At 36.5% G+C, this 27772-nt stretch overlaps 5 protein-coding genes and 1 pseudogene across 9 annotated transcripts; 2 read left to right on the top strand and 4 right to left on the bottom strand.

Annotated features, from left to right (window-relative positions):
• Positions 1-39: 39 nt before the first annotated feature.
• On the bottom strand, positions 40-1575 carry LOC120006568 (annotated as a pseudogene).
• Positions 1576-2825: 1250 nt separating this feature from the next.
• On the top strand, positions 2826-5470 carry LOC120004881 (deSI-like protein At4g17486). Its single transcript, XM_038854215.1, has 3 exons — positions 2826-3246; positions 3727-4014; positions 4928-5470. Exons 1-3 carry the CDS (start codon positions 3108-3110, stop codon positions 5191-5193), a joined length of 693 nt encoding a protein of 230 aa, XP_038710143.1. The 5' UTR covers positions 2826-3107; the 3' UTR covers positions 5194-5470.
• Positions 5471-7068: 1598 nt separating this feature from the next.
• LOC120004888 lies at positions 7069-8547 on the bottom strand. Its single transcript, XM_038854227.1, has one exon. The coding sequence runs from the start codon at positions 8361-8363 to the stop codon at positions 7218-7220; it is 1146 nt and encodes a 381-aa protein (XP_038710155.1). The 5' UTR covers positions 8364-8547; the 3' UTR covers positions 7069-7217.
• Positions 8548-14983: 6436 nt separating this feature from the next.
• LOC120006249 (ethylene-responsive transcription factor ERF003-like) lies at positions 14984-15939 on the bottom strand. The gene is made up of 2 exons (XM_038856212.1): positions 15746-15939; positions 14984-15667 (listed from the first exon to the last, which is right to left on the bottom strand). Exons 1-2 carry the CDS (start codon positions 15826-15828, stop codon positions 15211-15213), a joined length of 540 nt encoding a protein of 179 aa, XP_038712140.1. The 5' UTR covers positions 15829-15939; the 3' UTR covers positions 14984-15210.
• A 3771-nt stretch (positions 15940-19710) lies between these two features.
• On the top strand, positions 19711-20334 carry LOC120005240 (60S ribosomal protein L39). The gene is made up of 3 exons (XM_038854764.1): positions 19711-19829; positions 19912-20015; positions 20099-20334. The coding sequence occupies exons 1-3, from the start codon at positions 19827-19829 to the stop codon at positions 20145-20147; spliced, it is 156 nt and encodes a 51-aa protein (XP_038710692.1). The 5' UTR covers positions 19711-19826; the 3' UTR covers positions 20148-20334.
• Positions 20335-22483: 2149 nt separating this feature from the next.
• On the bottom strand, positions 22484-27671 carry LOC120005653. Of its 5 annotated transcripts, none has more exons than XM_038855417.1 (6): positions 27408-27671; positions 26882-27135; positions 24298-26774; positions 23313-24170; positions 23079-23222; positions 22484-22913 (listed from the first exon to the last, which is right to left on the bottom strand). In XM_038855417.1, the coding sequence occupies exons 4-6, from the start codon at positions 23610-23612 to the stop codon at positions 22614-22616; spliced, it is 744 nt and encodes a 247-aa protein (XP_038711345.1). In that variant the 5' UTR covers positions 23613-24170; positions 24298-26774; positions 26882-27135; positions 27408-27671; the 3' UTR covers positions 22484-22613. The 5 variants fall into 5 exon arrangements, with proteins under 5 accessions (XP_038711345.1, XP_038711343.1, XP_038711342.1 ...); XM_038855415.1 differs by having other exon boundaries at positions 24298-26991; positions 27097-27135; XM_038855414.1 differs by having other exon boundaries at positions 24298-27135.
• Positions 27672-27772: the final 101 nt, after the last annotated feature.

Here is a 27772-nt window from a genome sequence, read left to right as displayed (position 1 = left end):
GGTTGTGTCAAAGAAACCCAAATTATAAGAGGAACAAAGTAAGACCATGATCGGAGAATCCGTATCATTAAACGAGGTCGTACCTAAGACATACCAATTTGGATCGAACAAGTAATCATTTATGCAATAACAAAATACAAACTCTTCCAATAAAAATTTCATCTCTCACAAGTTATAGGTGAGATGCTAATTACGGTAAACATACACCTATTTCTCCATGAAAGACTTCAACCTTCCCAGCCACTGGATGAGCTCAAATCTATCCTTATTCATAATATATTTATGCAAGAAAGTAGATAGTTCATTGTTTACCCCCCTCACTCTAAAAATCCATAAAGTGCCTTTTGAAGATTGCCATTGAGCTTCCTGGAAATGAAAGGAATATAAGGGAAACTAAGTCACCAAATAGGCAAAGACACCTACTCTTGCAAAACTAAACCAACAAAGTATTTGCAATAAACACAGTACAATTTTCTTGCAAACAAGGAAAAGTTATACCTGAACTCAGGTCCCATGTAAGGCCTTGATAGCATCTTGTCATGACTAAAGATGTATACTTTCTGAATCTCCAAACAATCAGGCCACACCGAGCAAGCAAACTCCAATTTATGGCCATCATCATCCTTAGAGATATCAACAAGCAAGCTTATATGAAGATGCACATCTTCCCCAGAGGCATCCTCTCCAGGCTTTGGAACAAGTTTGAACCCATTGAACATGGTTACTTCAATTTTAATGTCTTCCTCTTATCATGATCCACTGCTCCCCCGGTCGATCTTCAACAGTGAACAAGTTGAATCTCGTTGGAGAGTAGGTAACGCCAAAAAAGAAACATACTTCAGTGTGTGTGAAAATGTGAAAAATTACCAAACTTCAACATGAACAAAATCATTCATTACTTGGTGCACAGGTTTGAATAGAAATATTGAATGGGTTTCTCAACTACTTAGAAGCAATTAAACAAGTAATAAAGATTTTAACAATGCCATCATAAAAGAAGAAAAAACAAATAATCCTTTCATAACATTCGGATTTTTTAAGGTCTTTTATTTCTCTTTATCATGAGTTTGAGCTTGTTTTCCTTATACATACATTGAATTTGCAAAATCGGGACATCCTCACAAAAACAACAATTGGGGGTTACATATTTCACTTTTGAGACTTGAAAATCAAACATAACTGGCTTCGGTCACGTATTCATTAAATAAATGCCAACAAGTGACTAACAGAACAATCTAATTCATAAATTATCAATGTTCCCTTCAATATTTAATATTCCATAATTTAGCTGCAAACATAGAGAAATAAAACTCAACATCACAATTGAAGGTAAGGGAACGAACCTCATGTGGAGGGGCATACTCTGTCTGGTAGGTGATCTCGTTCCGGAGGATTCTAAGTATGTTCTCCGTGAAGGGCGATTTGGTGATTTTTTTTGCTGCATAAAGTCTAGTTTGCAATGGAAGAATCGAACTGCAGTATTCATGGCGTCGCAGTCCACGAATCAGGATTGTAGAAGAGGAAGAACAAGAAGAGAGCTAGAGTTGTTTGGGCACTTCGAATCAAACGAGCCATGGCAGTACCTGTACCGTTATGTCTTTCATGGGTCGGTGACGGAGGGAGAGGTTAGGGGGTCAGGCTTAGAAGCCCGTATTACTATTACATGAGACTAAAATGAAAACTTAGAAGCCCATAATAAGAGAGACTAAATCATTAAACTTGTAGAAGCCTAGCCCACCAAAAGACTTAAGTCCATAGAAGGATATAGCACGGCCCATAAAAATGGACAAAAATAAAAAATGTACGCCGTTGCCTGAAACTAATTTCTATTGGGCTTGAGCTTGACTCTGTGGGGCTATTGCTTGGGCTCTTGACTATAGGCCCACATAATTTAAAACCGAATCGTCACAATATATTTGATTCTTCTCTCTTTTTCTCACCTTCTCTACTTTAAAGTTCTTAGTTTTAACCAGACAAAGAATATATGAAATTTTGTAGATCATATCTGCTATTTTTTTTGCCCTTTTCCTTTTCTCTCTCTCCTTTTTTCCCCAACAAGGTAATAATTTTCTGGGCAACCAATCAAGCCCAAATCACGACTAATTATGATTTATCTAACGTTTCCCATTCACTTGGTCCCACCATACGGACATCGGACATTAACTGCCTGCAATAATATAATTTTGTCTCTCCCACTGACCATGAACACATGATCATATGATCCCCAATTATCCAACATTGAATTATGATCTTTCGGTAATTTGTCAGTACAGCCAAAAAAAAAACTAATTTAATTCAAAACAGAAGCAATTAAGTTTATTTTATAGAAATTTTCAATTCATATAATGAACACTCATTCAAAAGTCACGTCATTTAGAACTCAAATTTGACAACTTTTGATCATAATTGTGGGACCAAAGAAATTCATGAACCTGGGGATTTTAAAAAAAAATAAATTTATGGGACGAATCTATCAATTTATGAATCCTCCATGCGGTCCGAAAACAATATTTCTTCCAATAAAAAAAATCGTGCTTTTACTTTAATATTCTCCGAAGCAATTAACGTAATAAATATTTTAATTACAGAATTTATACATTGATTGCATTCATCTTCAAAAGCAATTATCACAAACATGCGTTGGAAAGTATTTTGTAGATAAATATTTTATTTCAATAATGTAATAAAATGTCAAGTGAGGCAGTGCGATAATTAAGCGACAGCCACGAAAGTTCTCTACTTTTTTTGGGATTGTAATAAATAATGGTAATTTACGTAATTATATCGAATCACGTACCCAAAGATTGAGATCCGATCCAGGTCGAGCATCTCGAAACCCATTAAAAAGCGAAAACTGGAGATCAAAAAAATACAGAGAGCACGGCGGACGTATTCGGCCGCCGGAAGAACCGAAGTAATTCCCCACACCAGCAAAGAGGGACATGTCAAATGTCTTTTCCCCAAAATTGCCCCTCTAACTCCTAGGAATTTCCTCGGGCCACTTGAGTTTCGCTTTCCAGTGAAGGAACTTGTAACCTTTTCATGTGAGAATATCACTTTTTTCCCGTGTAGATTTGGAAAGCTGAAGGCTGAAGGGCGTTCCAAAGATGTTGTGCAGAATGTCGTTGGTTTCCCAGAAGAAGAAAGCCGGGTCCGTTCCGGTTTACTTGAATGTCTACGATTTGACACCCATGAATGGCTATGCTTACTGGCTTGGCCTCGGGATCTACCATTCTGGAGTTCAAGGTTTGATGCCTTTTTTCTTTTTTTAAATCTTTCTGAGAAATGATTGGGTTTTTTTTTTCATGTGGAACAAGTTACCTGTAGATTTGGATTTTCTTTCTGGTTGTTGAGAAAAGAAACGGAAATGGGATGTAATTGAAATTTTCTGTTTGGTTGGTGAGAAAATAGGAAGGAAGTGATTAATTAATTGTTGGTTCTTTTCTTTCCTTTTGTTTATCGTGGTTCATCTTCTGCGGGCTGGTTTATTAGAAACCACTGAAATGTAATTCACAAGGATGCCCTCAGTTTCTTAGCTCAAAGCCTCAAACAGACCCACTGAGATTGTTGTTCTTCGGAAATTTTATTTGAAATCTCTAGTTTTCTCTGTAAAAGAATAGAAATTGGATTTTGAAGGAGTATTCTTTTCCTTCTTCCTTTTTTAAGTTACCAAACTCGTTTAAAGTTATGAAATTAATATGACTTTTTTTTTTCTTTCTGCTGTAGTTCATGGTGTTGAGTATGGTTTTGGAGCACACGATCATTCAACAACTGGGATTTTCGAAGTGGAACCAAAGCAGTGCCCTGGTTTTACATTTAGGAAATCAATTTTGATTGGAAGAACTGATCTGGGTCCTAAGGAAGTTCGAGCATTTATGGAGAAATTAGCTGAAGATTACTGTGGGAACACTTATCATCTTATCACAAAGAACTGCAACCACTTCTGTAATGATGTGTGTATCAGATTGACAGGGAAGCCTATTCCTCGATGGGTGAATCGTCTAGCTCGATTAGGTAAGTAAATTAATCAAGTTAAGACATCATTTAGTTACTTTCCCCACTTTAAGTTGATTATTTACTTCTTCTTTTTTTACTTGGTTGTCGAGAAAGTTGGGAATTTAGTGGAAGGAACTTTATATTTCATTGCTTACTTTTTTAAAGCATGGGCGTATTTCTTCGATTATAAGTTTCATGGCAAAAGTTGGGTGATATTAGTAAAGTTGCAAAGGATGAGTGTTTGTTACAAAGTGGAATTAGGAAATGAAGAGCTAGAAAAGATTAACAAAGCTTTACTTCAAAGTAGCAATCTTTGCTTTAGCTGGAAAAATGTATTCATGTAGATATATAAGATTCCACGAAACCAACTTACCAACCACAGCCTCCATGGACTACTCTGTCATTGCGTCGGGCTTTTGAGACTTTTCTCATATTCACTATCACAGCAGAACCATTTTCCATGTGAGAATTGTTGTCAGCATACCCTTTATAGCCATGACCAATTTTGCATCTTAGGTGTTGCTTATGGCGTGTAATCACTTTCTTCATTATTAGTTGATAAGGCTGATTGACATTTCCATCTGCTCAATATACTAGCGTTCTGATTTTTCTTCCATTCCAAGTGTGGAATAGTTACATTTGTCCTAACTGTTTTTGGTCTCCAAAACCATTTTAACTCCTGCCGTTTAAACTGTTTTCCTGTGAACTTGCAATGCATTAATAAGGGTATATCAGCCTGTATTACTCTTGGAATTTATATTTCGGAAAGTTTTGGTCTTCTTCCACTTTGGCTTTTTGAAGCTTAAACGCTAATAACTATTTCAAATACTTATCGTGAACACGGTCATTCAATCTCTTTTCTTCCTATGCTGGCAATGCTGCCAGTTGGAGGGCTGAAGTTAACATCATTCCATGTTTTATGTGTTTACAGGCCTTTTCTGTAACTGTGTTCTTCCAGCGGGATTAAATGAGACGAAGATTCGACAGGTTAAATCAGAAGTTGGGGTCAACGAGGAAAAGAAGAAACTGAGAAGCAATTCAAGTAAATTCACATCTTCTTCTAATCATGTGCCTCCTTCCGCATCATCCTGTCCTACAAGTTCTGCAATCAGACACAGCAGACAAAAACGTTGCCTTCCCACTCCTTCATCTTTGATTCACAGTAATTCCACAACGGCCTTGAGCTTAAAGCTTTAGAGGTTTAGTTATTTGGGTTTTGAAACTTTAGGGTATTAAGGGTACCAAGAATCAGCAGTATTCGGCGGGGTAAGCGTGCAAATTTCTTGTCTACCCCGTCTAGTTTATTTGGTTCTGCTCTCGCTTTTGTTTGTTGTCAAAATAGCTGCTTTGGAAATTGTCGCGGTTAGTGTTTTATGTAAAATGCTCTGTTCATGGTTCATAAGATCAATGTGTTAATAGTTCTTCATCTCTTGGGTGTACACCATAATTATATTATGAAAGCTTTATCCTGCCATTCTTGAGTGAGAAAGTTGGTTTTATGGTATTTTTGAATGATTTGCTTCTGTCCAACGTTGCTTCTGTAGATAGGACTGGGACTAACTATTTGTGATATCAAGTAACAGGAAAATTGCACATTTTGTCAAACAATATGTGGGAGAGTGTCGAAAAAACGGGTTTCCTCACAAATGATTACATATTATAGAATAATATAAAGAAACAATCAAAAAGAGTAATGAAGAAGAAAAACACAGAATTTACGAGGTTTGGCATTGTGCTTACATCTTTGGGGGTTTGTGATTGTTTTTCAATATATGAAATTATTTAGTGCATTCCGCTAGGGTTTTTAACCTTTATATATCAACTAACTAGGTATCCGAAATACCCCTCATACAAAAATAACCAACTCACATCAGTAATACCGTGCTCAATTGATACGCTACGCTCTCCTCTCGTACAACTTTCCATTTCCTCAAAGCTTTTTAGGTAATAGATAAAAACTTTTAATATGAACCATTATTTAACAGAGATAAAATCCAATAATCTTGGCAACAATTAAGGAAAATACCAAATGTAGTTTAAAAAACCCAAATTCTCAAAATCTGAACCAAAATCATCGGGTTAATTAGATAAATATATAAGCCAAGTAACACATACATGTATCTCATCCAACCACTTAGATATCAATCATGTCTAGTCTAGTGATGTGGTTTTAAAAAAAGGTGAAAGTGGGATGTCCGGTGGAGTTTAGGTTTCTGTCGCTTCTCACTATTCAGTGCCCTGCATAAGTGCATAGTGCATAGTGCATAGTGCATAGTGCGTGCATGTTGCGTAATGATAGTTAATCCACTGCTAATGCCCTGCTAAGAGGGGCAAGGTCGCAAGGACATGCTAATTGGGCATTGCCGTGTTTATGAGTACCCAACCATGCTAAACCACAATTAAAAAACAAAGCCCATTTTTTAACTTGGGCTGAGAGTGAGCCCATTACCGAACTAGACTTTCCAATGATGAATGTCGAGCCATCTAACAACTTTTTGGACTCAGAAGCCCATCAAAAAAGCAAGTGAAGGCTCATAGTAAATGTCCAATAATTTGCGTAGAATCCACCATGCCAAGTGTTTTTTTTTTCGATTCTCAAACTCTGAACGCTATCATGACCATCCACATGTGAATATGATTTCTTTGTTTCACGAGTCTGGCGAAACTGACTGCTCCTCCACGGACAAAACCAGAACATCATTCAGATTTCAGAGGAATCTAGTCAAAGTAACGTTCAACATATTCTGGCTCCTTCTTCACACGGCGCCATTCTCTGTCAGGTACTCTACTGTTGTGCGCAAGTAAATTATTAATCGTGTCCGTCAAATGGGAGCTACCTTTTGAGTGATCCAAAGTTGTGGTCTACACGGTGGACGGCTCGGATTGGTCAAACTATAGATCAATGCCTTACCAAATTCGTAGGAATAAAATTTTGAAAAAAACACAGGCATAGAAAAAGAAGAGAGACACACCTCACCTCACATATTGTTCAGCCTTCCGAGAAATCTTTGAAATTTTAAATTTCCCCTCAACTCATACAAAAGAGAATCCTTAAACCAAAGAAAAAAATAATTCTGCATCAATGGCTAGAATAGATAATCATAATTACAATGACGAAGAATCCTTGATTACAATATGTCGATTAAAAAAACAATTGGGTTAGAAAGCACATTCGGGGAACGACATCGTTTAATAGGTTAGAGAAGAAGTCACTAATGTCGTCATTTCCTCCATGCATAAACCAGCAACGAGAAGCCATTGTTGGGCCCACTTGACTCGGTCTCCTCCGAGTCCACCCACTCCATCACCGACGAGCTGCAGCCAGAAGAGTTCGACGCTGAAGAAATCGAAATCGAAATCGACGACGAAGACGAGCTCCTCGCAGTCATCAACCAGGTCTTCCTCATCTTCCTCCACTCCAAATTTTGCCGCCAAGAAACGACGCCGTTTTTCTCATTCCCTTCAACACCACAGGCTTCGATTTCTTTCTTATCTTCTTCTTCTTCTTCTTCTTCAAACCTAAACATAAACACAGCGTGACCACTTTTGAACTCGTCGAAGAACCAATTGTACACGTCCCACGAGATCTGCACAGGCACACCATCTACTTCGATCGTCTCATTTCCTCTAAATTTCCACTTCAAACGCTTAATTAACAAAACCCTTTTGTTATCAACACTGAAACACAATCTGGCGTCACTGTCGACACTGCAATCGATCGAAATTTCTCTGTTCTTGCCCCCAAATCTAGCTTTTGTAGTGTAAACTCTGTTTCCGAACAAATGTTCTCTTCGTAGAACAAGACCTTGATTTCTTTCCGGCCTTTTCGCTTTGGTCTTGGAATAAGCTTCCTTGGTCAAGTCACCGTCGAGGAGCGTCATCTCTCCGTCAATAACCACGGCTACATAGAACCCAGATTGAGGTTCTGGGCGGGGTACGGATCCGAACTTTGCTTTACTAAGATCCCAAAAGATTTGAACTGTTGGTCTTCTAGTCTTCTTGTTTTCTTGGTTGATAAAATGGAGTTTCTTGGATCCATGTTTTTTCCAGAAAAAGAAGGGCTTGATGCGGAGATGAAAAGACAGGGTAGAGATAGTAAGTGGGTCGGAGAGAGACAGGGGAGAGGAACCACCATTTGCGGCGGAATCAAGTGGATGAAGGTGGAGGTGGAGTGAGTGGCCAAGTACTGTGCGGGACCAGGTAACAGAAAAGATCCCAAGATCGGTCTGGTAGAGGCAGGTGTTGACGGTGGAGTTGCCGGAGGGGAAAACCGACTGTGGGTGCATTGGTGGAAGCCGGTGAATTTCGTCGTCGGTGGTTGAGGAGGGACAGAAGCAAGAAGGGAAAATAGAGGAGTGGTGGGACATTTGGGTTGTAAATTACTCAACTTTACAAAAAATAAATCGAAAAGAACACTTCTTTTGTGAGGTTTTCGTTTCAAGGGTTTATGGATTGAGAGGCTAATATCAGACTCATATATATCCAAGTTTCTGAAGGATATGGTTTTAGAGGAGATGGTCAGAGAGAAACAGAAAGACCCATGTACCTGAAAAAAAAAAAAAAAAAAAAAAATTAGTGTCGATCGCGCAAATATAAAACAGAGGGGAGACTTGGACTTTTTATTCTCATTTTTCCAGAAATATATAAAGTCAACTAGCAGGGCTCTAGATGGTACCCAATTTTAATTTGTATGTCAATTGGTAGTTACTTTCTTAATTAATTTGGTCAAATTCAGGTGTTATTTACATGAATTCACATGGATTCAATTGGATTATCCCAAACACTCTATAATTAAATGTGATCCACAAAATGGGAAATTACGTATTAGGTGTGGCTCTTTATTAACATTATGAGATGTCTATCCATGATAAAATATAAATTCAACAAACCAAAACGACAATCCAGGGTAGTCTAATAGATCGAAAGACCACCCCTCCTATATGGAACATGGGCTTTGGTTGCGGGGTGTTATTGTTAGGCACGGGTTACATACAAGCTGCATAGCATGTGGAAATTGAAGTATGATGGGTTCGCATTGGCGTGGGCAAAGTCTTAAGGGTTGGGTGGAATTGTCACAAATGGTACTAATCTATTAGGGCAACAATGCAATACTAATTAAGAGGTTCTTAAACACTAATTGTGACGTGAGTATTTGTAGAGTGTGACATACACAATCGAACTCTTAATTGGGTAGATTTGCGAGATTAGGGCAGTCTAATAAGTGACATATCTATGTTGTTCTTGTTGTGTAGCCCCACATGTTGGTCTATTGCTCCTTGTCTGTCATGCATAAGAAGTGTTGTTCACGTTAAGTACAGCTATAGCTCAACTCTCTTGGACCCTATGAATTGACCAGATCTCATTCTAATTAAGAACCCACAAATAACATGTCTAGTAGTAGTGGTGGCTATTCGCGTGAAGAAAAGGTGCAAGGACACTACCAACTTTACATTGGCATCTTCACTTCACCATTTAAAAGGTATGTCGTATAATGACTTAAAACAAAAAAGAAGTACGTCGTTTAATGTGTGAAACCTTGTCGTTTTATCCGCTTTTAGGACTACTATCTAATCGGCCTTGTGTAATTTCTTACCTAATGATACTAGGGTGGCAAGGTAATGGAGCTTTTTATTGTGCCAATTACATTTACATAAAAACTCCAAATATAGACTTGATAATTAGTATTCTAAAATCCATACAATGATATTGGTTTGGTTAACGATTTCATGAATCATGGAGTCAAATTAAGTTCAATTATCCTCCTCGAATTAACAAATTAAATTAATATTGGTGATCATATTATATTGTTTCTTTGTGGTCAAAGTTCAATTATCCTCCTCAAATTAATAAAATTAATATTGATGATCATCTATTGTTCCTTTGTGGTCATAAAAGTGGAGAGCCAATAATACGGCAAGGAACCACCCGACCCCATTTCATCCCTTTAACGTAGACGTTAGTTTGCTTTATGTTATTTTTACCATTAACTTTCTACGGCCAATCTACCATAACGAAATTTCCTCATCTTTATCTGTCTGTTGTGCAAATCTACTTACTTACCACGTCTTACGTGTGAAAAGAAATGCACAAAGTCAAAAGGACAAAAGCACTTAAATGTCTGAATTTTTGTTATCTTCGTTTTTAACCTAAAGAAACCACCCATGTTAGAAAATTATATGTATACGTTATTACGTAGTATATATGTACAACCAAACCCAAAGAAAGAGACCTTAGAAAATATTTAGAAAGGAAAAAAAAAAAACAAAGAAAGAGACTTTATAAAATTAAAATATTGAGACGATTGTGTAGTAAAGAATTTGCTTCTCTCATCTTCAATGTTGAGAAATCCAGACAATAATATAGATGTTGTTGTTACAACTACACAACGTTGTCGTGAAGTAAACATAGCGGCCCAGTTCAGATTTAAAAAATACAAAAGGATATTATCAAAATTATATCAATATAGAAATAAATAGACAATCGTGCATGGGAACTCTTTATAGCAAGATGCCAAGAACCATACATTTGGAGCCACCAATTACTAGTCATTATAATTCTTTGTTCACTTTGTCGGGAAAATCTCTTGCACAGAGTCAATAACTTAGAAGTTTACATTTATATATATATATATATATATGAAAATTCTCAAATGAGGGATCCCTCACTTTATTTAAAATGAGGGATCCATCTAACACCATTCATTATGTGTAAGTGTGACCCCCACATGTGATGGGACCCGCGTGGGACCCGCGAGTGAATGGTGTTAGATGGATCCCGCACTTTAAATAAAGTGCGGGATCCCTCACCTGAGAAGCTCTCACATATATATATATATATATATATATAAAAGATTTTTCACATAAACCAAAACAATACTGCTGTCCACTTGATGTTCAGAGAGAGAGAGAGATAATTAGCTAAAAATATTGTTGTCTAAGCAGCAATGACCAATCATTGTTCGTTACCATTATGATGTGCTCAACATTGTGTCTCCTCTGCTATAAAAGTGATGGTTTTGCTTTAATTTGGCCAGCTGGTTTCCTACTGAGATGATCACCCATTTGTGTAAACAATATGTTTGTGTGTATATATATATATATATATATTTATATATATGTTATAAAAGACTATATATGTTGCTTTAATTTCAATATATAATGCATCAGTTACCCAGTTTGTATACTTCATCTTCATCAATCCAGAATGGAAAAGCCAATATTGGGCCCATTTGTCTGCTTGTATATGATGATCATGTCACATTTATTATTGTAAAATTTTCTTGCCATTTTCATCTGCTTCTTTAAATATTGATCCTTCTTCTTCTTCATACATAATTTTTTACTTGCATTGATTTCCCACCTTTGATGAAAAAAATGTACAAAAGTCAAAGGAATTGCTGATCATCTTGGCTAATTAAAGGCCAATGAAATTGAAGGTCTATCTTGAGTGTTAGACCAAGTCATATTTGATACTCGCGACTTGATTTCCATTAGACCAATGATACATTCTTTGACATCATTTAATGTCTAGAAATACCAGAATTACTTGTTGTGTGCAATTTATGGACTTTTCAATTCTTGAAAATTTTGGTCTTAAAGTGCTTAATTAATTCTTCTACTTGCAGCTTGATTCTTAGCTTAACATTTGTTGAATTTGAAGACAAAAAATCATTCTAGCAAGAAGTCCAAGTCATTGGTAGCATTCGTAGGAGAGGTGGATCATGACACAGATTGAAACATACTTCTATCTTCAAACAGGAAAAGGTTGCTTTCGGTCCCTACAAACTCATCAAATATCTAGAAAAGTGTATTGGGCCTGAAGCACCTAACAAGCGGCCCATATATGAGCTCTAGTACTACTAGTCCATATCCATACTGGGCTCAAGTTCTAGACAAAAATTGGGCCTAACAATGTTACTTGAGCCCACTAAGGCCATACCAGTCGAACCTGACTAGGGATGGCAACGGGTCGGGTACCCTTCCATTTATAAAATACCAAAACCGTTTCCATTTATTATACTCTATACCAAAACCGTTCCAAAATCATTTAAAAAACCATTTAAATTTCCAAAACCGGAACCCTTCCATAACCGTTTATCATCGGGTATCCATTTACCATTTAACTTTTAATTTTTTATATTTTTATTTGAAGATTATATTAATATAAATTAATATTGAGTATGATTTATATTAATTATGATTTTATAATTCAAATTAATCTAATTTATAGTTTTATTAGTATGCTTCTATAAATATATACGTTTTAATATGCTTTATCTTGTTATAATTTAATATCCTAATAGTATATCTTTATAGATGATTTATAATATTATTACTATAATGAATCTTTTTATTAAACGGTTCGGGTACCCTAAACCCGGCACCAAAAACCAAACCCGACCCTAAAACATGACGGGTTTGAAAACAAAAACAAAAACCGTTTCCAAAACCTATAGGATCGGTTTTCGGGTTTTAAACGGATCGGGTAGCCTGTGGATAGTGCTCGGATCGGTTTTTTTTGCCATCCCTAAACCTGACAACAGTTTTTTGTATCAAGCCCATTTCCCGAATTCACTCTAACCAGTAACCACAGTTTGGATAGCTTTAGTCACATCCCGAAGTTTTCTAAAGACACCGCGTCAACTGATTTTTACAAGGGATGGTCAACTTAGATTGCGGTGTCTTTAGAAAAAACCGGGGTGTGACTAAAGTTACCCCCATAGTTTTCTGTATGAGGCCCAGCCCGGAACTGCCCACAGGCTCCCCGAAGGTTCGCAGGCCGGGCCGAATAAAAATATGAAGAATTGTGTTGTTGGTCAGGATCAAACTTGGGACACTTAAATAAACCGACGACTATTACACCATTTTTCTGGTAGGATGGGTGTATGGGGAGAGAGATCAGAGATGGGTCCCATTCCATGTTTATCTTAAAAACATAGTTGAGGAACTAGTTGTTAGGACCATGTGGATGTTAGCATGCACATGGTTATCCATGTGAAGTAATGGAAAGAAGAAGTAAGAAGAGGAATACTTATGCAAGTTATGAGACATGTCAATACGTCATTCACCCCCTTAGAGCAAACAACGTGTGAGTATAAAAAAGCCCCTCCCTATAAACTTATTAAAAAAGGGATTGAAAGTGTTTTGGCTTTTGAGTGGGGAGTAGGCCACCAAACTTTTTCTTTCACTTCCAAACAAAGTTTATTCTCCTTTTGGATTTTTGCATGACTCACTAGATCCAAGGCATCTAACACAAGATGATCACGAGCCCCATTATAAAAATAAATGCAACTCATGTTTTTGGATTTGTATTTAGATTTGTATTTAATTTACTAAAAAAAGAAAATGAAATTTAAGAAGCATTGTATATGCATATATGCATATGGATGATTGTCTCTTACCCAACATTTCCAATTTTCCGTATGAGATTTTCTATACTCCCACCGTGATTGGATACACCATGATTAGTCTTGACTACCTTTTCTTCTGAGGAAAACCCCACGTTTGACTCCTACGTATAAAGTATAAACCAAGAGCCAAAACGTGTGGAACTCATTAATTTGATGAAATAATATTTTCTCTTAATAATAAAACTAGAAAGCAAGCCTTTTATGGTTTTGTCGAAAACAATAATATTTCTACAGAGCATGTGTGTTTTTTTTTTTTTTTACCAAAACAGTAATCATCAACTCTTTTCATGTCATGTTGGTTAAAATTACAATCATCTGTTTCTTGATACAAGAGAACTAGTAGTGCTTGGTTGGTCAGGTGAATTTTCAGACACACAAACACACAGTTCAAACTAGTAATGATGGAAAACTCACTAACATGCCATGATTTTAATCAAATTTCATGAATCAAAAGTGGTGGGAAAAAAAAAAAACCAGAATAATAATGAGTCTAAAACTACTTTAAAGTTCTTTTGATGGTTGTGGGGAACAAAATCAATTTCCAAACAGGCTCACAATCATAACGTTTCATTGACAGAGACTGGACACCAAATTCCATAACAGGGTTTTCTTTCAAACTTTTTTCACATGATAAAATCTGTCAGTATACTGGCATAGTAAATAGGTAAGTTGAATATGCAACTTTTTGCACTTATTGAGCCAAATCAAGTCATTTGAGTTGATTATGAAATGAATCTATGGTGACATTTGCATCACTGTCAAGATAGAAGTGGCAAAGATTGGTAACCTTTACAGCAATCTCGAATTGTTACATACTTGCTTCATCATAAAAAAATTGAGACTGATTAGTAAGGTATCCAACAATTTTTCACTTTTTTTGTGGTTAATTTCAATGATAGCGATCAAATTGATCAGATTGTGATTTACCCACTCACTGGCTTCCTTTCACAATCTTGAATCCCTTATTGCAAAATAGCAGAATCTCTAGTTGATTCCTTTGTACAAATAAATTCTCTCTTTCTACTTAACTCTTTTATGTATTCTCCTTTTGTTCAAGAACACAGACTATCAAATGATAATGCATAAAGAGATGGGCCTGGGAAATCACTAAAAAAAAAGGTACTCAATAAAACCTTTCAAACCCAACAATTCAAAGAGGGTGTTGTTTTTGTCAAACATCTTTGGAATCTGCCCTCAACTTTTCTGACAGACAAAGAAATAACCTCTGATTCCACATGCCATGGAAATTGAAAAACTGTTATTTTATTGTACTTCCTCTGTTTATTGGCAAGAAATACAAAACCTATCGCCCTATAATCTTGGTTTTTGTGGGGACTCTTCTAAAAAAAAAAATATCAGATTCTTCTCCCAAAAATAGAGATTTTTCTCAACAGACGATCTTCAAAAGTTGTTTCTATTCTTCTTCCCCTTCTTGACTGGAATAAAAGGACATACGATCCACTTCTTTGAAGAACAGTATCAATAAACATTCTAGTTTGACCTGAAAAGCAGTTTCTTTATCAATGTACCATCAAATCTGAATGAAAAGTGAGAGAGAAAAACTGCATATTTGTCCACTGAAAAGCTAACCCAATATTGAAACGGAGAAGCACATAAGATTATGATATATCACATGATTTACTGTACATTAAAAGGAGCATAAATCTGCTAACTTAGAACATAGTTTTAGGACTGAAATTGGGTTCTAAACTTCTAATATTACTCTTGAATGAGCCCTGCCAATGATGAATAAAAATGGGTTAAATTAGCAAATGCTCTGTCTGCATTAGCAGAGACATTACAGTTTACAGAGCCTGGGGTGGTGCAGCAGAGCATAACTCAATTGAACCATCATCCAGCAGTTCCTCGATCATTTGGTCAATGTGATCCTCTTCAAGTGGCTTAAATTGTTGAGTACTCTCCACTTGAACTGGCATTACTTTGTTCTCTGGCAATGGCAGTGCACCCATTTCACCACCCTTCACAGAAATCGCATTGGTGGTGATAGCGTGTGAAGATGGTGTCTTTTCCGGCTGTTCGTGCGCTGATTGCTTGGTCATTTGAAGTGAGGCCATATAACACTTGCGCAGTTTTGCTGTCAATGTTGCCGAGAGAAGCTTTGAAGATGACGATTGTGACGCATTTGGGTTGTAAGGGAAGTTGGTTCTTGCTCTCGGTCCACACATTAACCTTGCAGCCTCATCGTAGGCTCGCGCTGCGTCGTGCGCTGTTTCGAATGTGCCTAACCAAATCCTTATCTTCCTGCACAAAAACGAAACGTTCGTTTAGTAATGAAAACAGAGAATGTCGAAACAACGATGATTTTGTTGATGAACTTACAACAATGGGTGGCGTATCTCGGAGACCCAAGAGCCCCAGTGCCTTTGTCGGACTCCTCGATAGCGTTGTTGTGGTCTGGCCATGTTAGGGAAAGCGAAATATTTTCTTTTTGAAAAGGTGTTGGACGAAATGCTTGGAAGAGAGAATGAAGGGCAAGGAGAGAGTTTGATGCGCTAGAAATGGTGGGGAAACGATGGGTTTTTGTAGTCGAAAGGCGCTCTGTTTTTTAATGTTTTTCTTTTTTTGTCTGGGCCTTCTCTGGAAACCAATTAGAGCCTGTTTGGGTCCCCACATGAGAGGTTTTGGTCATGCGTTTCTTTTTCTGTCTATTAAACACCAGTTGGCTGCACTGCCAACCGATGATTATTGAATTAATATGTGAAGTGAAATTCCAAACTGACCAAATTCAATTCACATGACCATGATAATAACTTTTGTTTCAACTGTTAGCTTTAGCTTTGTTCGGCGGTGGAGGGGGTCTGCTGTTGTTTAACTACAGCCGCAATAAATTTCTTTTCTTATAAACAATGACTAATGTGTTATGATCGGATTAATGAGTATAATGATATAAGGTTTGTCCCAAACAAAAATTAAATTCAACATGAAAAATTCAATCCAACAATCAAATCTGATGATCAAAATTGGAGCATTTATTGGGTTTCTGGTACAAAACAGCAGTTTTTAACACATGGATGCACGAGAGAAGTCAATGCAGGCAAGAACTTGGTATAAAACTGTATTATTGAGTCAAAGACACATCTATTAAAAGATTCTTAATAATAATAACAATTACGTCCCTGTACCAATCCAAATCATTAATTTGATCAAAGGATATGGAGATGGTTCAACAGTATCAAACAGGAGCATATGCCACACCACACCAATAAGACACAAACAACATTTTTGATGATGAACATTTCATGCATTTTCACTGTGAATCCACGTCCCCAAGACCACAATAGTCTTATGGTGTAGGCATAACATTCTCGATAAAAAGACTCGTATGTCACAAGGTGTCCTGTGAATTGAAAGAAGAGCTTTCAGTACTTGTGTGTGTGTATATTCTATATATATATATCAGCAGGCAGCAGCTATGTTTGACTGTACGTGTTGATTGGTGGCTACCTTGCTCGAGGAGCTATGTTAGGTGAGACAGAGACCACCATGTTCACCACAAACACTTGTTGTTGCATTGATCATCAACAACTTGAATAAACTTTTCGATAGTCCCATGTGATTTCATGTATACTTGCGTTTGTTGATAGGCTTGTTATTGCAACGATGACTCTACTTGAGCTGCAAATGTATACATCATGCATGTATGTAGATGTACATGTGGGGATTGGCTACATGCATATATAAACCCTACAAATTGAGAGCAACAGCTAGGTTCGGGTCTTTTTAATATCATGATAAGGGTATACTAGATTTTGTACGAGGTTACTATCAAACTCGTGAACCCTAAGAATGGTCTATGAAGATATATAAGATTAATACGTTAATGGAACATGAATATGCCCTACTTTGGAGTGGTTCATCACTACGAGATATCAACTACTTTAATTTGAGATCTCAAAATCATGACTATGAAATATAGGCTAATTAAATATATATCTAGCTTAGCTAGTAGTTAACTATTCCTCATAATGAATCTTCTTAATTTGTTGAAAAGTTAGGGATAATTACCGTTATAAATATTGTCTTGGTCAAGACTTGAAAGAAGAAAAAGGAGAGTGGAAGACAAAGAAACAGCATATCCGAGAGAGAGAGAGAGAGAGAGAGGATTAGAATTGAAAGATTCAACCCAATATTTGTCTGGATCTTGGTTTACAGCTAATGCTTGCATTAGAGGCCAGTTATGAACTTAGAAGAAGATGATGTGGGTCCCACAAATCTTTCATATTTTGCGCGTGAGATGGGACCCAGCTACCTTCAGATAGATTGATATAGGCATATAGCATAACATGGGTGATGCTGGCTGGCCTTATACGTCAAAAACAACCAGTAGTATTTTCTTAACAAAAGTTCACATGCATATATTTGCATAGTCTATTGAACAACCAATAAAAGTTAACAACAAATGAAACAAGGGATTTCTCGATCTTTCGTACTCACAAGTATTCTCTCGCGTCACCTCAGAATTTAACAAATATTATTGCATTACAAAATCAAACATCAGATTTTGCTGCATGCAATCAGATTTGCAAATGGTGGCGGCTGATAAGGAACGAACACCTTTTAACGCGGTTTTGGTTAATTAGACAAGAAATCTAAGGCGGGATATGATATGTAGACAGTGATTGAATTAATGCCGCAGACCAACAGATTACAGATTTGTCTTTTGAATTTTGGGATAGATGCAATAAAACACACCAAGCTCATCGTTAGCATTTATTGAAAAAGACACCATACAATTTTATTATTTGAACATTTGATATGAGTTTAAAGTCGAGCCATCAAACCCGCGCGTATAAAAATTTCCAACTTTACAACAGGATAAATTGAACAAAAGCTCTGCGCATGGACACAAGGGTATTGCTCTTAATGAGAATCAAATTTAGTACTTTTCAAGTCTATATAATTTGACTCTAAAGAGAATTCACCGACTGTGTTATCACCCAAATGATTCATCTTTCTTTCCTACCCAGGCTATCTATCTCTAGTGTTTTTTTAATGCATCACTGAAATTCCAAGATGAGCAGGAACTCAGATTTGTCTGATCCTGGTAAATCACAATAAAATTCCATTATGTATGTGATGGCCAAGCTCAATTACATGGAAAATTTTCAATTAACGATGCACCAGTCTTGATTGAAGGGGAACTAATTAATCGAGATAACCATGTGGTTCGTTCTTGTTGGTCATACAATGTATTTGTGGATTATTAAGGTCATTTTCAGGCCATGTGGCTGAATCCTTTTCAAATGCGCGTGTATCTTGGAGATTGGTTTATTTTGTGATGTGAAGGTTTCTTTGAGTTGAAAATGGTAGATTTGCATGTTCTGATAACCTGATTAGAAGAAGGTCTATTTTTGTTAGAAAGGTCAAAACTCAATCTAGATTCTAGACTTTCAAATACAACGCCATACCATTCGTGTATATCTGTCAAGTGTGTCGGTTCGACTCTTACGGGCAGCATATTGTGTGAGTATATGTGGGGGTTACATGTTGAATTTGAGGGATGCATATGTGTTTCTACTGTCATATTAAAAAAAAAAATGATCTGTTAATTTCTTTTTGGGCTTCACTGGACAACTCTTAAGTCTAAATTCATCCACTGCCCCAAACACGGGCATCTACATTAGGCCCCCAATTACAACATATTCATTTCGGTCCGAATTTATTAGCCCACTAATTGCGGCCTTATTGTCATGGGTATGCCTGCGCCCCTGCGAATAGGTTGGGCCTAAAAGAACTATAACCCCTTGTAACTGGGCCTGAGGAGCCCGTGGAGAAGATATGTGCAACTTGATGTGGTATTGGGCGGGTCTCGTTCTCAACTTTGGGCAATTGGAACCGACTTAGAGCAACTTCAGTAGTGTAAATTTGTTAGCCCAGCAAAAATTTATATTGGATCCCACTTCTATTACATAAAAAGTCAAAGGCAAACACGTCTCTCAATACAACCACACCAACAAAACACATCTCCCAATATAACCACACCAATAAAACACATATTCCTATACATTTTCCTTCTCACCCAACATGGTAGCCAATAAATTCCCATGCCCTTCATATTGTCTTCAATAAAACTACACCAAAACACAATCTTTAAATATAAAACACATCTCTCAATATAGCCACATCAGCAAAACACAAAACCCAATACAATCACATCAGCAAAACACAAAACCCCATACATATTTGTTGGCCCAGACAAAATAACACCCTTATTCAGTTATTTGACAGATGGACCCACAAACCTTCTCTCCATCGAATGAAAGGGCGACATGTGTCAGGTTAAAGCCACCACAGAAACCCTACCCTATAAATTCCTCATATGTCTTTCTTTTACCGTTTTCCCGATTAGGGTTTTAGCTCCACATTGACGCGGCAGAACTAGTCATCTAGAGAAGCGAAAATGGTGATTCTCTCTTGCTCTAATATTTTGAATCTATATGTGGTTTTTAAGATTGGTTTTAACGTTTATGCGTTTTTAACTACAGCCGTCTCACAAGACCTTCAGGATCAAGAAGAAGCTCGCGAAGAAGATGAGGCAGAACAGGCCAATCCCTCACTGGATCCGCATGAGAACCGACAACACAATCAGGTATAATCTCTGTCTTATCGTTTGACTTATTTCCTTTCAACGACGCATACAGGAATTGTTCAATGTTTTCGAATTTTTTTCAGGTACAACGCGAAGCGTAGGCACTGGCGTCGTACTAAACTCGGATTTTGAGGTGCTTTAATCAGAGGTTTTAACTGTTGGCAATGATATGAATCATGTTTAGAATTTGGTTGAATTTAAGAAACCATATTGTATGAAGTATAAGAATACTGTCTTGAGATCTTTGATGTTACGAGTCATTTCAATTATGTATTCTGCATTTTTATGTGGTAGTATTTCGTGTATTTGTTTTGCTGGCTCCTCTATTTTGGGTGGTTATGATTGCTATGAACTTGGAGTTTTATATTTACATACACTGGTGTGAAGTATTCCATTGTGTGCGACACATTGGGACGGTATTGGTAAAGATTGCTTTTTGTGTGATTTCTTTTGTAGTGTTTCTCTGTAGGAATGTTATGATTGTTGAATTTTGAGCTAATACTTGTTAGCCTTTGCTTAGTTGTTCCAATTGTTCTCATCACTTTTTTCAGTTATCTGATTGATTTTAGTTATTCTGCAGACAATACTGAGCTTTTGTTTTTGTTTCTAGCCTGGTTTTGCAATTTTTTATAACTCAACTACTTGTGAGGAGATTAGAGATGGCATTTATGTAGTTTGTCTCCCTTAGTCTTTTACCCTTCTTTTGTAAGCAAAAAAAAATTGTTGAGAAGCATGTAAAAGGTGCAAACAAGAAAAAGGTAAATAACAACAACAGCATTTGGAGAATGATAAAATGAAAGCCAACAAGGCTGTTAGATCCCAATGAGCTGCTACAGTCTCGCAGTATGTTGACAAATAAAATTGTACATTGCTATGCCAGTTGTCTATAAAATTGTCCAAGTAATTTTCTTATAGCTACCTACTGGGTTGTTTGTCTGGAGAGAAATAGCAGAAACTCTTAGCTTTACATTGTGGCTAGTTTAAGTTGAACTTATTCCTATATCTGGTCAATAATAGATTGATATTTCTTTTCAATGCTAGACCCCAAGGAGCTGTTACAGTCTCGCAATATATTGACAAATAAAATTGTAGATTGCTAAGCCAGTTTTCTATAAAATTGTCCAAGTATTTTGCTTATAGCTACCTACTGGGTTGTTTGTCTGGAGAGAAATAGCCGAATCTCTTAGCTTTACATTGAGGGTGGTTTAAGTTGATCTAATTCCTATATCTGGTCAATAATTGATTGATATTTCTTTTCATTGCTAGACGTTCAACGCAGATTGTTTTCTCTGCTGTTAACTCAGTTGGCTATAAATAGGATTGATTACTCTTCATATTTGCTTTTGGGACACTTACGTACGGTTTTCGATCGATTGTTATGTTTCTAAAATACTGGTTCTTTAGTTTCTTCCGCATTGATATTGAAATTTAATTCTCATGGTTTATTTATGGGTGCAGCTATCTTTTTTATTTTGATTACACTCCAATGGAAAAATTATGATGCCAGTATTTATTAATTTTTTTCGCCATGTGCCAATCATTGTCTCTGCTATTCGACATTTTGAATTTCAAGCCACTATTGGGGTGGGAAAAACTGGCAGAAGGTATTAATCTGTTAATGATCAGATTACCCCAAATTCTATACGTTGGTTTTCCATGTTAGTATTTTGAATCGATTATCATTCATCCTGTAAATAAATCAGCCTTCTGTGTTCACCTCTTGTTGTTGTGTGCTGTGTTTCTAAATTTCATTTATTCAAAGAAGAATGTAAGTGAATTTATTTCTACCATTTTTGTTATGTTCATATTGATGCTATTTTTAACATCTAAGCTTATGGAAGTAAATTGGCTTAAGAAAAAATATCGGACTTTTTGGTGGTCGTATGGATCATTTTAGTGCATGAATTGAATTTGTTTCTTGTTGATGGTGCATGCTCCCGAAACAAGGTCGCTTGTATTACTCAACATATATTTGCTCAGTATCCAATATTTTCTAGGATGCACTTTGAGTTGAAGGTTCTGTCCGGGCGTTTTGAAAGTGCTTTGCTCAAGTGATTCGGAGTAATAGAGAGCAATCTAAGCTCTGCTGCTCAAGTTATTCGTCTTTTATTTTATTTTATTTTTAAAATTTGACTTTTGGTTTGTAAGAGCGATGACATGACAAGTGTCATGTCTACATGACCAAGGGGTGGAAGGGTTGCACTGGGTGGATTATACTTTACGAAGTTTGAATTACCTTGCAGATGCCATCATTATTATTGATTCATATCACAGCTTTAGTTGAATATTGAGCAAGTGTTGTTGAGTTTAGCGTTTAATCAACAGCGGCTGAATATGAAAATTTGTGAGAACGGATAGAAATCATAAAAAAAAAGAGGACTGAAAATTCCTGTCCAGCATTGCATATCATAACACAAGAAGGATGTGCCTTGGTTTCAATTGACATTGCAAACTATTTCTGCATGTCATTATTGACGCAAAACAGAACAAACTTACTTATTATCATTCAGTTCTCTTGAGTTTTAAACATTCTAGTAGTAGTAGTGGATTTTGCAAATACTGAAAAAAAAATAATAATCATACAGAACATCAATAGGATCACGCGAGCACCAATTTGTCTCCCAGGGAAAAACGATCTTGGAGCTGTTTTGCTAACGCCCTAGCAATACGTAGATTATTTTCATCTCCATGGTTCCACCAGCTCGTAATTGATGACGGTCCATGAGGAACAATGATCATTTTCTCTAAATTCACAGCAATCTTAATCAGATAGGAGACCAACTCCACATCATTAGTATGCCCTGCAAACCCAACAAACTCCACCACTTTGAGGCACTCAAGAGTAAATTCTGGGAATGCTTGTGCTCTACTTGCTATGGTACTCGCCCACCTCCCTATCTGCAACAAAGGCGGAAAGGCAAATTTGTAATATGCTTCTTTTCTTTTGGAGAAGATAACAATGACATTAATAAAAAATAAAATAAAAATTCAAGTCAACTCTCATAATGACTTAAAAGTGTCAATACACAATAATTCTCTAGGGTCAAAGAAAAGAACACTTGCCTCCAATTCAAGTTTGTATATGTTAGGGCATGCCACAATCAAGGGAGAAAAAACAAGACGACTCTGGTTTTCTCGTGCAGCAACAATCAACTTCAGTCTTTTCACACGTGCCAGGACAGGAAATTTGTGAAGCTGTATATTATTCTGAATGACAATGAACAAGACATGTTATGATAAAAAGGATTCCAGACCGCAAAAAGAATACTTAAACTTGTTACAGGTTAGCATGCTAACATCTGTTCGACGTACATCCAGCACAAGTGTTTCGAGCGGAGATGCATACTCTGCAAGACAAGATATGGCGGGGCCAATTGCGCTCAAATAAGTCCCACAGATACATACTTGAGCGAGCTTGGGTACATTAAGAAAAGCAATGCTCACTTTCGCTCCAACACAGTTGAATGTTGAAAGATTAGGAGCAGATAGACACACGCTTTTCAATCGAATGCAACGCACAACTGCCAAGTACTTCAGGTGCAGATATCGGCCAGCCACTTCCAAACAGACTAGTTCAGATGAATTTTCTATACTCATTACTTCAAGAGATAGACAGGTAGATAATAAGTATTTAATACTCTATTCAGTAATGTTCACACATTTCAGCTCAAGAACTCTAAGGGAAGTGCTTGTAAACCCCACAATACGAGAACGCAGCCTCTTCACAATGCTACCTGTTGCAGGGAAAGGATATCGGTATCCAGTATAGCCACTCAAATTCAAAGTAAACCTTTGGACCTTCTTTTCCATAGCAAAGTTAACCCATCTGTCGACATCAATTTTATAGTCACCGCACAAATCAAATTCAACTGCTAATTCTTCAACTGTGTCTCCTTGATATGACCCTATAACGGAGTTAACCCATTTGACGTGTTGCGGCCCAGTCATACAAAGCCATTCCTGATTATTATACTCATTCAAGTACTGTAAAACGTCCGAAACTTTGAAGTTCAAGACTGGGTACGAAGTCCAAATCTTGTGCCATCTATTTGAGAGGATGCTCATCATCGCAGCCTCTCTCATTGTCAAAAAGGACAGAATGAGAAACAAAATTTCATCTGGTAGCAGACTTATCATGTCCATATGAATCCCACTCTTTTCCCCCACAAAATCAGTCACCCAGAAATCGAATTGAAAAAAAATAAAATTAAACTACTGAATTTTTAAGATGACTCCAAAACATAAAACTTTGCAAAATTGAAATAAAAACAAGAGAATTTACCTGCTGTTTCTTGGCATTGCCAGTGTGTTGTGCCTGTATTTCCATTGCAAGCTTCAATCCAAATTCTACAAATCAATAACAAAAAAGGGTGTTTGGAAACTAACAAAACTAGTCATTTGAAGCAATTGATCAAAACTAAAGAAGGTACCTGGAATGACTTTACTGCCAAAAGACACCAGCAATCTATACACTCAATTAGAGAAACTACATATCTCATAAGATGATTCATTTGCCAATATTGATTTTCAACTAGGGATTTTTCCCTCCTTTTTTTCCTTCTCCCAAAAGTAATTTCACAACACCGCCATCATTTCAGAGAACACAACCAAACACACTAAATCAAGAGCATATTAAGCGAAGACTATCAAGAAATGCTTTAAGTAAGTAAACTATATACACAACTCATTGTATCAGTAGTTGCAGAGAATTGGAAAACTGTAGCATTCAATTAAAGTAATGGACGAGACAAAAAGCCCATTTTAAGTAAATCATGGGCCTACGAATTCGTGATGCCCACTTTACGCTCAGGGCCCCCTATGTAATGACCGTAAAATTTTTACATGAATTTCAATTTTGACTTGAAACCCAAACTAAACTAGTTGAAATGTTACCACAATAGATAGGGCAAAATAATGCTGTGTTATATAAAGGAACATGTAAAAGGCATAATTTACAATACTACATATATCAAAATAATATAAAAACCTTCGGGTTGAAAAGACAACTTTTTATGAGCAAGTTGAATTCACACAAGCCGACTTTTCTGAAGCTCTATTTCAACTCTTTTACTAAGTTGATCTAGTAACCCAACTACCAACTCGTGTGCACATTAATGGCAAAAATTATATCTATATTCTCTTAACTCAGATTAAATCGATATTAAGTTTCATTTCTTCTAACTCACCATCTATCCTCTAGACTAAAAGTGTGCATACAATCTTTTGTTGGAGAAAATGTATGAAATTAGAACCAAAGCTTGGACACATTACAAACAAAATTTTTTTGTTTCCCAATGAAACCCAAAAAACCTTATCAATTCAAGGACCAAAAGTATTTTTTAGCCAAGATCAAGCACAACGTAATCAGTGGAAATGCATATAACAGTAAATATTGCAAGAGCCAATATATTACATTATCTATTCACAATAATCATGCTTTGATAGGGTTTATTTATATTTTTCATGCAAGTTGAGGCAAAAAAACACACATATTAAAAAGAAGTATTATCTGCGTCTACAAATCACAGAGAATAAATAAACTTATAGAAGAGATCGATACCTTGAATCGGAACTTCACTAGGGTTGCTGTTGTAAACAAAGTTGGACGCGGTGGCGATGTAGTTTATGAGAACACAATTCAGTGCTCCTAGTTATAGTGGACAATTTTGACATTTCATGTATGACAAAACATTCTTTGAGAATTTCACGTTGGTGTTTACTTAAATTGAACATTCCATTCTTGGAGTTAAAGTGCATACCAAAGATAGTACAAGGAATGAAAGTTTTTCTATAATAAAAAATAATACCGTTACTTATTCCAATCTCATTTTAATCGACGTCAATGTTCTCGTCCTCATCCCCATTCCATCTTGCGAAATCATAGAAAAAAAATGTTAATACTGTCTCAATCAATTTCGATTCACAATTTACACGTTAACATATTTAAATTAGATAAATGTGAATTCTTTTTCAAGCGAAAAAAAGTTAACGCCAAAAGTGAAACAAAACTGAAATACACAGATAAAAAAAAAAGAAAAGAAAACAAGTAAAGGAAGGTCATCACTGCAAAACCCTCGAGAACCTATCAGATTGCAGATATATCCCTATATCCAACAAAGTTGTGAGATTTAGTTTGTCCTAATATTCAGAAATCACCAATCAAACATTAAATAGTAAATACTCTTGTAAAATTTGCCAAATAATTTCGCACAAAATGAAGGCAAACAAAATAATCTTGGGAATACCCAAAAAAGAGGTAATGTGAGGGGAATAATTAAAATTCATAAGATATCGTTCTAAAAGAGGTCTTAACAGGTGAACGTATCCTGTAAAGATAATTGAAGATAAAGGAAAAAAGAACTTGAAACAATTCCGGCACATAAGGCTTCCACAGTAGAGGCTACAATTATTGAGCAATGTCATGCAGAATACCGATAAAAGTTGCCTATAGGAGCACCAACTTTTCGCCAAGAGCAAAATGACAAACGAGTCTCTTGGCACATTTTATTGCAGCTTCAATATTCTCCTCCTTTCTCGTAATCTCACTGAATTTCTACTGAAAATGGTCTCCACATTATTGAAGATGATCTTTTCCTGAGAAGGGACATTGTTAATGAAATATGTAGCAATTTCCACCTCTTTCAGAGATTCGTGAGGGCTGTCTGGGTCCATACTTTCCCCCATTTTCACACAATTGCTCCACCTAGCTATGAGCTATCAGTAAAAAACAGGAAACGAGCTATCTGCACGTTTGTTGCCCTCAATAACAAACAAAAAGATAAGTAGTATGCAACACAAAAGACATGTTTCAAAAATAGAAACTAGGAGAGCAAAGACCAAATAAATTGTAAACATAGAATGGCTACTATGCTCCATTCCACCCCACAGGGACACTAGTCCTTGCTTCTTCTTTCAATTCATCTGGCAGTTGACTTTATTTTTATCCTTCATAAGACAAGATTCTCTCCCATTTTTCCTTTTCGCACAATCAGCCACAAGCAAAAGCGGGGAAAAGACTTGAATCAGCGCAACAGATTCAAAAAAATGAAGCATTAGTATGAAGTAGATCGAAGAAATTTACTTTATGTTTGAAGTGCTGCACCCTTCTTCCCATTATCAACTGCAAGTCAATATAATAGCAGCCGCCAAGAGTAGTAGTCAAAATCTAGTCGGCAAACTAGCGAACCCGTAAACCAGTAATCATGAATAATTTATCGGAGCTAAAGAACAATGGCAGATTTGCTACTTTTAACTCAAAAAATAAACCCAAAGCTTTCAATTTTCGCCATAAATTACCAATAATTTCAGAACTAGATTTTTTCAGTATTATTTAATGTTATATAATTGACATTGGACTACCAAAAACGGAGAAATTCTATATACTATACTGACCTCAAATACTAAAGCCAATGATGCAGAGACGGTTCAACTAGGAATCCACAAGAAGAATCAACAACGGCAGTTATTTTGCTTTAACTTGCAAAATAAAAACAAAGGGTTTGTATAAGACCAAACAGACTTAAATTGCATAAGATCTCCATCCTCCCCATCCAAAAAACCCTTTGAAGCCTTCCCATCTTCATCATAGTGAATCGATCGCCCACCGAGAGTCCTAACATTCAACAGTGCGGGGACCGGAACACAGGATTGATGGGCTCAAAAGGCCCATTAAGTAAACTATGGGCCTGTTATCCATGGGCCATATGTCGATATTGATTTTGGGTAGAACTAAGACCCAGGAACCTTTAAGAAAACCA

Source organism: Tripterygium wilfordii, chromosome 9 (assembly GCF_013401445.1).
Source record: "Tripterygium wilfordii isolate XIE 37 chromosome 9, ASM1340144v1, whole genome shotgun sequence".
NCBI lineage: Eukaryota > Viridiplantae > Streptophyta > Magnoliopsida > Celastrales > Celastraceae > Tripterygium > Tripterygium wilfordii.
Note: the sequence above shows the minus strand (reverse complement) of the source record. Positions and strands in the feature narration are given on the sequence as shown.